The 12,710-nt window shown below is 40.4% G+C and overlaps 1 protein-coding gene across 14 annotated transcripts in view; it reads left to right on the plus strand.

Moving 5' to 3' along the window:
- LOC101170226 (calcium/calmodulin-dependent protein kinase type II subunit gamma) overlaps positions 1–6,827 on the plus strand; it is a 41,204-nt gene extending 34,377 nt beyond the window's left edge. For all 14 annotated transcript variants that reach the window (XM_011488297.3, XM_011488293.3, XM_020712299.2 and 11 more), the window contains 4 exons: positions 1,667–1,742; positions 1,834–1,928; positions 2,599–2,835; positions 4,354–6,827. In XM_011488297.3, the coding sequence (XP_011486599.1) occupies positions 1,667–1,742; positions 1,834–1,928; positions 2,599–2,831 (404 nt within the window). In that variant the 3' untranslated portion in view covers positions 2,832–2,835; positions 4,354–6,827. The remainder of the gene's footprint in view (positions 1–1,666; positions 1,743–1,833; positions 1,929–2,598; positions 2,836–4,353) is intronic.
- The last annotated feature ends 5,883 nt before the right edge of the window (positions 6,828–12,710 follow it).

The raw sequence follows: 12,710 nt of genomic DNA on the forward strand, positions 1-12,710 counted from the left end.
GGGTCTTTTCTAGGCTCTTAGGTTTTTGTTTTGGAGGTTTCTACCTCAAAACTCACATCTTATGACTGTTTTTTTTTTCTTCCCTGCAGCAGCCAAAGCAGATGAAACAGCTCTTTATCAAACTGATAGAGCCATCCAGGTTGATTTCTCCCCACCACAAAGTCTGACTTCACCCGTTAGGAAAAAAAGACACTGATTTGTTTTTCTGTTATTGTTACTGTTATGAAAAATATATATGAACTGTTGTTACTTTGGCAGTAGTAAATCAGGATGATATGAAATAGATTATAACTTTTGACAAAGGTTCTTTTTAAAATAAGACACTCTGTGCCACTCATCACAATGCAGCAAATGTATTAGTAGTGTAATGTCAACAGTAATAAAGAAAAAAAATTTTTTTTTATTGTTTATGATGCAGAAATTCCCCGAAAATTAAGAATCTAACACACTAAAAGTAAATCTGAGCTAATTAAGTGACCCCTGCTGCATTCTTCAAACTATACGGCGCACTTTAAATCTTTAAATATGTTCAATTGTAGATGGTTCGCCTTATAATCCGGTGCTCTGAACTGTGAATTCTGGTTGTGCTTACTGACTTCAAACGTATTGTCTGGGTTACACGGAGCTCAAAAACCGGTCTTGTTTTTTGGCACGCCTTTGGTAAAACACTAAGAGCCTGAGAGTCTCAGCTACCATGTTCTGCAACCTTGTGGAGTGATTAGGACTGTCTATAAGCGGTTTGTGAATGAGTCAGATAAAGTTTGAGTGGATTTACTTTACTTTTTAAAAACATTTTTATTTTCTTGAATCGGAGAGTCACATAAAAGAGCCACATGTGGCTTCGGAGCCTCGGGTTGCAGACCCCTGGACTAAAGGTTCCAGCTAGCCTAAACATGCAGAAAAACACAATAATCCGCTGCTGCGGTTCGTAATGGCTGTTTAAACTGTCGATGTTGACGCTGTGTCTGAAAGGTGCTTCGTCAGTTTCATGTGTTGTCCTAACTCTCATATTGATGCTTTGTCTTGATGGCTTGGCGTGAGTGAAGCCGGAAGAGGCTTATTTGATTTTTTTTTTTATTTAAAACGGAGTTGTTTTTTGTGCTTTACATTAGGGTTAGATTTGGTCTGGTTTATGTAACAAAGCAAATTTGTTACATTTAGAAAGGTTGCAGCTCATAAAAACATTTCTTTTTTCCTAGTTTTACAGTTGGGTTTTGTTTTTCCTGGTGATATGATTCTGTTTTAAAGAACAAACATATAAAATATCTTCTAAACTACATCAAATTTGATGGGAAATAAATAAAAATGCATTTTGTCTTTTGGTGAAGCCTTTTTTTTTTCTCTGAAGCTCATGCTAATCCAGTGAATAATGGTGGCACAGTGAGGGAAAACCTGTGCTCTGTTGTCATGGCGATCATTTTGCAGGCTTCGTACGTCTCTATCAGTTGATGAGAGCAGAGAGGCTGGAGATTTGCCCTTTCCGTGAAGATTTTTGTCGGACTAAGCTGTGGTATTTACAGGAAGAAACAGTGTCTGGGTTGAAGGCACTGACGTAGCTGGAGGTCAAAGAGGAGCTTTGTGAAGGAAGGAGGAATCAGCGGGGTGGAGAAAGTGGTTAGATTGGTGACCTGTCTCCCTCTTTGTCTCTGTTTTGTGGTTTCTGCAGCTCGTAAACAAGAGATCATTAAGATAACAGAGCAGCTGATCGAAGCGATCAACAATGGAGACTTTGAAGCTTACACGTGAGTTAATGCTGATCCTGAAAACTCCACACACGCCAGGCGCCATAGGAACTGTAATAACGACAGGTCGTTTCGTTTTTGTTCTTTCCAGGAGGATTTGTGATCCCGGCCTCACCTCGTTTGAACCGGAGGCTCTGGGAAACCTGGTGGAGGGCATGGACTTCCACAAGTTCTACTTTGAAAACTGTGAGGCTTTTATTGCTTTGCATTGCACTGTTTGTCATGCTACGTTCACACAGGCTCAGAAACGGCCACTTCCCATGAAAAGTCAACGTAAGCGCACGTATATGTGCGCTTTAGGCTTCTGTGTTCAGAAGTCTCATGTTCACACACAGCTACTAAGGTTTGAAGTCCATTTTTTTAGCTGTTTGTACAAAACGCGCGTTTTCAAAATGTGGTCATGGAGGAAATTATTAATTGGGGTTTATTCCCAGACGGAATTATGTGACATATAAATCGGAATAGAAAGATTCAGGAAGTTTGCACCATTTTGCACAGAGCTTCTTGTAACTGTGAGAACATGTGCTAAAGTATCGGGTAGCAACAGTCCAGTATAAACATTAAAAACACCTTCAAGAACCCGCGTTATTGAACACACATCACGCACCTGTTGTCGACGTAGCATTAGGTGACATGAGTGGTGATACCTTTAGAGAAAAATCAGGATTACTTTTCTAAAGGAGCAGAATGCACCTTCTGTCTGCTACAATTTACAACTCTTTCATTTTACATTTCAGCTAAATATGATTCTCTTCGTTAAAATAATTTATTTTAGATATTTTACCCAGGTGTCATTTTTCTTTTTTTGCGCTTTAACTGTTTCTACATGCAGCTGCTTTCTTGTCCTCTTCTCTAGTGCTGAGCAAGAACAGCAAACCTGTGCACACCACCCTCCTCAACCCCCACGTGCACCTGATCGGCGAGGACGCCGCCTGCATAGCCTACATCCGGCTCACTCAATTTGTGGATTCCATGGGCCGCCCTCGTTCCAGCCAATCAGAGGAGACCAGGGTGTGGCATCGCCGTGACGGGAAGTGGCTGAACGTGCACTTTCACTGCTCAGGAGCGCCTGCTGCACCCCTCCAGTGATCCGGTATGAGCTCCAACAGTAGAGGATAGGTCCGTCAGAAGAGGCAGCTTCTCAGGTTTTCTCTGGTTCGCCGGCTCTAAATTTGTGAAACTTTGTGGTTACATCATCAAATCTTGAGCTTTGAGATCAAATGATGAAACCTGACAGCAGATCAGGATTTTCATCAGAAACATGCTACACATATACAGATATAAACACTGAACTCTATTTGAAGCCCTTTTTTTGAGCCCCTGCAGTCCTCTTAGGCCGTAAAATACCAAAAATCAATTCTTTGACTTCCAAATTGAAGCACTTTAAGTCAAAGTTACTGGATTTGTTTGTTTTTTTAAACAAATTATTGCTGGGAGGAATTTGTATTCCAACCTGCCTGCACTCACTTTTCCACGCTCTCCATTTCTCTGGGCTGTTGACCCTAGATACTTCAAATCCTCCCTGTAACCTCACTCTTCCACTTGGGTCCTTCTCATTCACAAACATGTACTCCATTTTGCTGCAGCTAACCTTCATTCCTCTTCTTTCCAGGACAAACCTCCCCCCTCTAGCTTCTCATCCACCCTGCTACAAATCACAGTATCATCTGCAAACATCATAGCCCATGGTCATTCCTCTGTCCATCACCATTGCAAACAGGAAGGGACTCAGAGCTGATCCCTGATGTAATCCCACCTCCACCTTGAACTCCTCTGTCATCCCTACAGCACACCTCACTGGCTTACAGCCCTCATACATGTCCTGCACTGCTCTAACATATTTCTCTGTCACTCCAGACTTCCTCATACTGTACCACAGTTCATCTCTGGTCACCCTACAAAAACAAAGTGTAGCTCTCTCTGACCTTCTCTGTACTTCTATATCAGCTTCCTCAAGGCAAATATTGCATTTGTAGTGCTCTTTTTTGGCATAAAACCATACTGCTTCTCACAAATGTTCACTTCTGCTCTTAGTCTAGTTTCAACTACTCTTTCCCAAAACTCCATCATATGGCTCATCAGCTTTATTGCATTTAGCAACCAAGTCAAAAAGTCCTCCTTCCCCCTTCCCCGTTGCTGACAATTCTCTGTTTATCTGCTCTCCCGCTAGCTTACAGCGCCTCACACCACCAACCTAACATTAACGGTGCAACAAAAACATGGCGAGCAATTCTGGAGCGATCCAGCTCAGATGAGGAAAAGCAAAGATGCTCCAAGAACATGTTAAAAACACAATTTCCATCGGAGCGACTCTTTAAAACTTACTGTTGTCAGGGCTCAACTTAACTCCTAGTTGAAAGATGAAATTGGAGGAAATCCATCATTTTCCTGATTTGCTTCCTGAATTTATCAGAAAACACCTCACTCATTTAATGCCTTTCCTTTTCTTCTTTAATATACTGCAGAAAAGAAAAGCTTTAAGAAGTTTTAAAGCTTTTTCTAAAAGAGAAATATGACAAATATCAGAAGAAGGTGAAGCTGCCTCAGTTAGCTTAATTACTCTTCTTGTTGAGGTATTTCATTAGTAATGACCCCTCTTTGTTCCCCGCAGCGGTCTGGAGCCTCCAGTCTACGGGAGTGTGTGTTTTGGGGGCAGTTTTTCAGCAAGCGTGTTTAAGAGGCCCGTCCTCTGCGTGGATTGGCTCATGCCAGGAGCCCGGCCAGGCAAGATCGCGTCCCTCTCCGTGTTACCAACCAATCTTGTCCCTCCTATGACCTGATGGGGGCAGGCTGAGTCCAAGAACCCTGCCCCCCCCATGGGATGATGCATGCATCTGGCGCCTGATTGGAGGGCGCACCTTTGCCCTCTGTCCCTCCCCTGGCAGCCATATTTTTCTGCCCGCGCAAGATGAGACATCCTGGGGGAGGAGAGGATTTACAGTTGAGCTTGTAACAGTTTATGAGTATGAGTTATGAATATACTGTGTAAATTATGACTAGATGTTCAACCCACCAAAACCCAACCTAGCATTTATTACCATCTGATAAGGAAAGGGAGCAGAGAATGTGAAGTTTTTTCTGGACTCGTTTAGGGATTACCTGGTAGACAGTGTTCTGCTTTATCTGGATGACGAAGGGAAATCTTCCTCAAGTGAATTAAAGAGGGAAAGTGATGGAGTCTGCTCCATCACCAGAAACTTGACAACACGAAGCACCAAAGTGTAGAACTTTAGGCTTTTTACGTGTTTGTGTATTTTGTTTTGCGACAGAACGGACATGTGGTTGTGGGATTTGGTCATCCGACGTTAGGTTCCGTGTTTTGTTTTGTTTTTGTTATTTTTTCGTTTGTTTTTTTATTTCTCGTGTTTTAGTGTCCTGTGAAAAAAACCGGAGCCTTTTATGTATCTGTGTGTGCGTGTTGTGTTTTATTTTTTTTACGTTTTGCTCGAACTGACTCAAAAATCGAGGCTATTTAAAAGAAGCCTTTTTTCTTTTTCTTTTAAAAACAAAGAGGGATTTTAATTTGCAACTTTAAAGCCAGCCGGTTTGTGTCGACACGTTTTTTCCTGTGCGTTTTCTATATGCAGCGGACAGGGAGGCCAGGAGAGGCGTCTGCATTTCACATGTTTGCCTGCTGCCTCTCACTCCACCCCCCACCCCCACCCACCTCCAGCGGAGTTCTTTTTAAGCTTTTTCAGCCTTCCTTTCCTCCCACTCTTTCTCTGCTTTCTGCCAAGGCCTGCTTTGTTAATATTCACTGTGTAAATACAGTGTGTGTATAGATATATGTAGAAAGGTGTAATATATGTACATGTATCTAAGAGACACTCATCCTGTGCATTTGGGGGGATCCCCCCCCCCCTTGCGACTCTGTGACCCCTCCCACCGTAGTTTAGGAGCAACATCATCTGAAACAATGTACTAAAGCAGAAGTTGCTGGTCTCTCCCGATGGAATCCAACCAGCGCCCCAAGCCCCATGGCCGCATGACTGTTTTTGAAGATGGGGGATCAAACGAGCAGGATGGACGTAGCGAACCCCACACTTTAACCGCCGCCTTCAAAGTCCTGCCTGCCTCTCCTCATCCCGCCACGCTGTGAGACGCTCCCTCCATATCACCTGCAAAGGCGCCCCCGCCGGCGCGTCTCGGCTCTGTAACATATCCGCACCGCTGCTGTCGTCGTGCTGCTTAAACCGTCTCCCATCAGGATGGTAACTCCTCCCCCTTTCTTCGCTTCCCTCCCACCTCCGTGTTCTGACAAGTCTTGATATTTATTTGTACCTCTCTCCGTTGTTCCTCTGTTACTGAGTTTTTGTTTTTTGGTTGTTGTTTTTCTTTTTGTCGTCGTCGTCGTTGCCGTTAACTTTGTTGTTTGCCGATCTGCCAAGTTGGAGTTCTGCACTCTCGATTGCACACAGGGAAAAAGATTTTTAAAAAAAAGACAAAAGAGGAAGTCAAACAAAAAGATAGGTTTGGATCTAAATTCTCGATGTAATCTACCCCGGGTGGTTTTAAACCAGTTTCTACAGGAACAGATGGATGCAGGTCATGTGACCTCAGCAGGAAACTTAGTTATATGCATGTTTCAGTTACACATTTCTACCATGTACCTACATGATTAAGGATGGAGTTAGTGTTAATATATGGTATTTGCATCTTTTGAAATATGAAATTTCTCCATCCAGAATGTTTCATAGGTGACATGACGATATAAAAAAAATCAAAATTACAAAAAAAAAATATTACAAAAAAGATGAGTTAAAAAAAAAAAAAAAAAAACAAGGTTTCTGGAGCCGTAGCTTGGTATGAGGCCCTTGACGTTCGCATTTTCCCTGCGTTGTAATGATATACTATTTGGGCTGCGCTTTTTACCCCACCCCCCCTCCTCCTTCCAGCCTTTAACACGAATGCTGGATATTTTAATTTCTTTTATTTTTTTGCATGATCATGATGTACAATGAAATACAACCATGAACTGATGACTATCAAGTGTTTGTCTGAGTGTTAGTTGGTCTTCATCATAGCTTTGTTATTCTTGGAACTTGGATCTTGAAAGTATTTAATAAAAATACTATTTCAGCACTGGATGGCCTCTGCAGTCTGACATTTATTAACAGTGGATTCAACTGGATGAAGCTAAAATGTGAACGGATTTGCCATTAGTTCTTGTATACTTGTTTGTTTTGACGCACATTTCATTTACCCTTGATTATCTTGCAAGAAATGCAAGGCATCTGGAAAACGGATTGTTCAAAACCGTACTGACAACCACAAATGATGAAAATGTATCGTTCCAGCCCTAAATCTGAATTACAATTGTCAATCAAGTTAGAAGAATGTGCGGCTACTAACCAGCCTGATAAAGTCTGAACATTTTCTGGTTCCTTTAGCCTCCATATTCATCTGTCATCTCCTACAGTCAGATTAGGCTGTGGGTGAGTGCACGGCCTTTGGAGCTGTCTGCAGCAGCGTCGTCCCTGCAACCCTCCTCTGTCCTGTTCATGTTCCAGCTGCAGCGGAATGCCTCCACCTTGTTTGCAGAAGGCTGTTATTTCTGCTGCTTCCAGTGCGTCTCTAGGAAGTAGGACAGCTCCCCCTGGCTCTTCTGCTCCGTGTGAGTAATGAGGAGAGCTCAGCAGTTGCTTTGCGTTGACACTCTCTCCAGCTTTATCAAAGACGCAGAGATGAGGGGAGGGGGACTCGGGGGAACGTGTCTTGTTAGTTTCTCTCCGACCTTTGACCTCTGCGTGTCGGGAAAATTACGAAAAAAAGCCCAAAAGGCTCTCCTGAATCTAAATTACTTTTGACTTTGGAAAAGGACTTATAACTTTTTCCTGTCCATCACCTCCGAGCTTCTTTCTGCAGGTGTTCCGAGCATCACCTCAACCCAATTTAGTCCAAAATTTTTAATAGGTTAGCATAAAAAAAAACATAAAATAGATTTTAACATTTTACATTTTCATTTTTGCACAAATAGACAAAAATACTTTTTGAGTTTAAAAAAATACAATTTATGAACTCGTGTCTAACCCTAGAAAAACACCACATCTATGCATGTATATTCATAGATGTTGGGTTAAAACAACCTGCGACATCATAACAATTCAAAAAGGAAAGAAAGACCAACAGACAAATGTACCTTTACGAGGAGAGCAGACAGAGATCTACCCAGTAAACAATCTGTCTCCACTCTGGCCTATATTCTGCTGCCTCCTCTTTTAATAAATTGTTTTGGTTTGTCCCTAAGTTACACGTGCGCTGAGCTCTAAGGAGGGGAAACAGATAAAAACACAACTGCAGCGCTATCAGAAAGCATTTATTACAACATGTCCATCCTTCCACAGTCTTCTCAAATCATCTCCGGCCCTGCAAAGCTTATTCTCACGGATAAACTAACACAGAGCGTCCTTCGATTCATTTTAGACACAGCTAACACTGTTCCCAGGAGTGGGATTCAGTGTGTGAATGTGTGTGTGACTGGGTGAATGGGTCGGTGACTGTAAAAGCGCTATACAAGTATAGGCTATTTACCATTTACAATTCATCCATTTACCATTTACCATTCATAATGTAAAATATGCTAAAAGAATAAATGAATGAAAAAAGCTTTATTTATAGTGCTTTACAAAGCCATCAGATTGTCAAAGTAATGTTTTTTTAATAACAAGTAGTTGTTGGCATCTTATTGTCTTTTACTCCTTTTATTGAGTTCTTATCTTTTATGTATTTCATTGCCTGTTGTTTTATGCTGTTGCTGAGAGTTTGGGGTGTCATAATCCCTCCGAGCCCCTAAAATGCATAAAAAACCATGCTATCCTATCAGTTCATCTATCCATACATCTGTCTTGTAAGTTTTATTGTCTTCCTGAAACTATCCTCTGCATTTACCGGGCTTGGGACAGGCACAAGTAGGATGCTGGTTTGTGTCCTGATGACGCTGCTTTTATCTTTTTATGTCTGGCTATTTTTCTATCTGTCTGTTTCTCCATCCTTACCTTTTTTTAACTTTTATTTAAAAAATGTTTTTTTTGTGAAATTTTGGACTTTTTATTTCTTTTATTCTTTTAGTTCTTTGTGGATTTTTCCAGGTCATCATATTTGATGATGCCCTGATGATGTTGGAAAGTGCTACATTAATAAAGTTTCATTCAAAGTGCTTTACCATATAAAGAGAGATAAAAGAAAAATTAAATATCGAGCAAATTAAGAACAAAAATGTAAATATATTAGCAAAAGGTGATAAAATTAATAAAAAATTAAAATGAGTACATGAAAAAGATGCCACTAACTACAGAGTATTAAAAGTCTTTAGTCGACGTTTAAAACGGTTTAGGTCTATCCTGCACTTTTATTATTCCATATCTGTGACCACCAATGGAAAATTTCCCCTAGAAGCTCTTTTTGTGCAGAAATCTTTATTTTTTCTCATGGCTAATTGACGTTACGATGTCCTCGGTCTAAAGTCTGTGTCCCTGCATGCAACATCTTCATTTAGCAGCTCGAAATGGATTCATCAGAGTCAAACAGCAGTTCAGAAAAACATGTTTGCTTTGGCTCTACCTCTGCTGACCCTTTATTTCTTTCAGTGCAGATGAAAAAGATGTAATTTTGTTGTTTTCCACACAGGACAATGATTTTTTTTTTTATAAAAATGTTATATTTTCAATGTATGGGACTTCAATAAAAAGGTTTAGGGGTCAGAAAGAAAACTCTGTTACCCCGTCTTTTAGGGATGAACAAAGCTGTCCGCAGTAATGGACGCCCTCTGCCCTATTGTGGCTGTGTTCATTTGAAACTGGAAACCATTCATCCCTGCCTTTCCCCTCCACCTGCTCCTGAAAGTTAAACCCCTCCAGTGAGTTCACCTCTCTTTGCTCAAAAGTCTTCCATTTCAATTTTCTTTGGTGGCCTTCTACAAAACTTTATTGAGCGCACTTTTGTTTACGGGCTCGGTGACTTTGATCAAGCTTTTCTCCAACAGTTTGGCTGCAGCTCTTCTGGTTCCTGCTTTCTCCCCACTGCACGGGAAGGCAGAGCTCCACGTCATTCACGTCTGAAAGGCTGCAGATCTGAAAAGGTTCCTCTTTAACTGTGAGCATCTTTGCCGCACTCTGCTAATTTTCTTGCTCAAGAGGTTTTGGCAACCTCCCATCTTCTCTTGATTGCTTCTTCATAATCACCCAAATGAGCTCTCACTGGTTCCCTTTTAGCGAGGAGATCAGCGCACACCTGCCTGCGAGTTCATCTTTTGACCTTTTACGCTGTTTTCTTTAAGGACAAAATGCATTTTTTGTCATCCTATGAGTCTGAATGCCCATGATGCAGATGCTGCATCTTTTTGGTCCAGATTCAGCCCCCCCCATCCCTGAGATGAAATAGGCCTGGTCAGTGACAACGGCCTCCCGTGACAGAAGGAGCAAGCTCACCAGGAGCTGCAGTCGCTGTGGCCGCTGCATAAATAGAACATGAGCTCTCTGAACACCTCCGGGCGCAGAGGAGACGCAGCTGCAGGAAGCTGCGCCTGCAAACATCATGTAAACCACAGCGTTACTTCCTGGAAATTAAGTCTTCTTTTTATTTTCTGCTTTTGTTAGTTAAAGCAGAAACATCTCCCCCTCTGGCTGAAAAACAACTACATAGATGTAGATCATCAAGATCCAAAGGCTTGATCTTTCCTGTTCAGCCTTTGAGGCGTCCATTCACCTGATTCTGTGCATTTCGACTGCAATTACACTCTGAAAATCTGAAAATGTATGTTTTCTACTAAAGATTAGGTTGAGGTTTCTTCTTTTTATTTTTTTTAAAAAAAAAGCATTTGTTTTGTTGCTATTTTGCATCCCTAAAAATGGGAAAGCAGGTACTTTTCCCCTCCTTTCACAATATTTGCTCAGTTCTTAAGCATTGTGTGAAAATGAGACAAACACTATCTGCTAGTTTATGTTTATATTTAATGAAAATTGTAGGAGTGAAGACTTTAGGGTTGCTTAGAAGGCATGGGGCGCTTAAGTACGTGCTACAACTTATTTACACACAAACGTAACAAATGTGCTGATGTAATACTGTTTTTTTTAAAGTTATTTTATTTCTTTTCATTTTCAAAAAAAGGAGATCTTACAAAAGACCTTATACCTGGGAAATAAAAGAGAACAGAAAGAAACTTTAAAAAATAAAAGAATACTTAAAATAAAAACATACAAAAGGTACTTTATCCAAACATAAAGTGGGGCAAACAAAGTATTTAGTCAGCCACCAATTGTGTCAGTTTTCCCACTTAAAAAGATGAGAGAGGTCTGTATGAAGGATGACGCTCATCTGCTGGACTTTAAATATGCAGTTGTAGAGTTAGATAAGTTAATTCTTCTCTAAGAGTTCTGGTAAATTGCCTGTCCGTCCTGGGGGAGGATCCCTCCTTCATGTGGGCACCCCTGAGGTTTCTTCGTTTTTTCCGGAATCCGTTTTTTTAGGAGTTTTCCCTTACCGCGAAGGGGGGTCTAAGGGTAGGGATGCCAGTTTAGCTTAGTCAGTTTGTTAGTTCAATTTAGTATTTTCCTATTTCCTATGTATTTATGATCCTTTCGATTTTATGTTTTACTTTTTCAATTACCGATATGAAGCCCATCGAGACGACTGTTGTGAATTTGAGCTGTACATATAAAATTGAATTGAATTGATTTCTTCACACCAAGCTGCTTACTTATTGCAGATTCAGTCTTCCCAGCCTGGTGCAGATCAACAATTTGGTTTCTGGTGTCCTTAGACAGCTCTTTGGTCTTGGCCATAGTGGAGTTTGGAGTGTGACTGTTTGAGGTTGTGGACAGGTGTCTTTTATATAGATAACCAGTTCATGCAGGTGCCATTAATACAGGTAAAGAGTGGAGGACAGAGGATCCTCTAACAGAAGACGTTACAGGTCTGTGAGAGCCAGAACTCTTGCTTGTTTGAAGGTGATCAAATACTTATTTTCCACCAAAATGTACAAAAAATTTTTTTTAAAAATCAGACAATGTGATTTTTCTGGATTTCCCCCCCCCGCATTTTGTCTCAGTGTTGAGTTCTAACCATGATGAAAATTACAGGTCTCTCTCTAATTTTTTTAAGTGGGAAATCTCGCACAATTGCTGGCTGATTTTTTTTATTAGATTGTACCATATCTGAACATTACATTTATTTACAACTGACCTTAATGTATGTGACAAGTAAAATTTTAGTTGATCTTTGTACAAACTTTTTTTTCCTTGCAACGTTAGCTAATAAATTAGTTTCTAAACATGAAAGATATTTTAAAAGATCTATCCTGAACAAACTGAAAGACACAAGTTGATTTTAAACGCATACCTTAACAGGACCATCAGCAGCAAACGCATTTTTTCCCCAACAAGATATTCATCAAAACCTTTCAATTGCGTGTCTAGATACCGAGGCCAGTCCATTAGAGAATTCCAGTCAAGATCAATAGTTCTGATTTAGTTGATCCTCTCCTTCAACTACAGCTGGATTCTGTCTCCGAACAGATCACATATATGAGGTTTTAGTGCGGACAGATGACACACATGAAGCAGGAACTGATGCCAACGTCTTTAAGTGGAGCTGCTACACTCTAAAAAGAAAAAAGTTGATCCAACTTAAATGAATCACTTCAATTGGTTACACGTAATTGAATTAAGTTAGTGTTTTGTGTCTATCCGACTCAATTTAATATGTTGATCTAACTTAATATTTTTTGTTTATACAACTCAAATTAATGCATTTATATAACTAAATATCATATTTATCCTACTCAATACAATGTATTTCTGGCTTTGGTTTTTATTTTATTGATTTTACGTGTTAAACTTTAGACCAACAGGCCTTGTAGTTTCCATATCAAAGAAAGAGGACAAACAAACAAACAGAATCTTCTACGTCAAAAATGATCACTTCAAATTTTAACGGGTTTTCCTATCAAACTACTTTTTGCATCAATATTTT

This window comes from Oryzias latipes, chromosome 19 (genome assembly GCF_002234675.1).
Source record: "Oryzias latipes chromosome 19, ASM223467v1".
Taxonomy (NCBI): Eukaryota; Metazoa; Chordata; class Actinopteri; order Beloniformes; family Adrianichthyidae; genus Oryzias; species Oryzias latipes.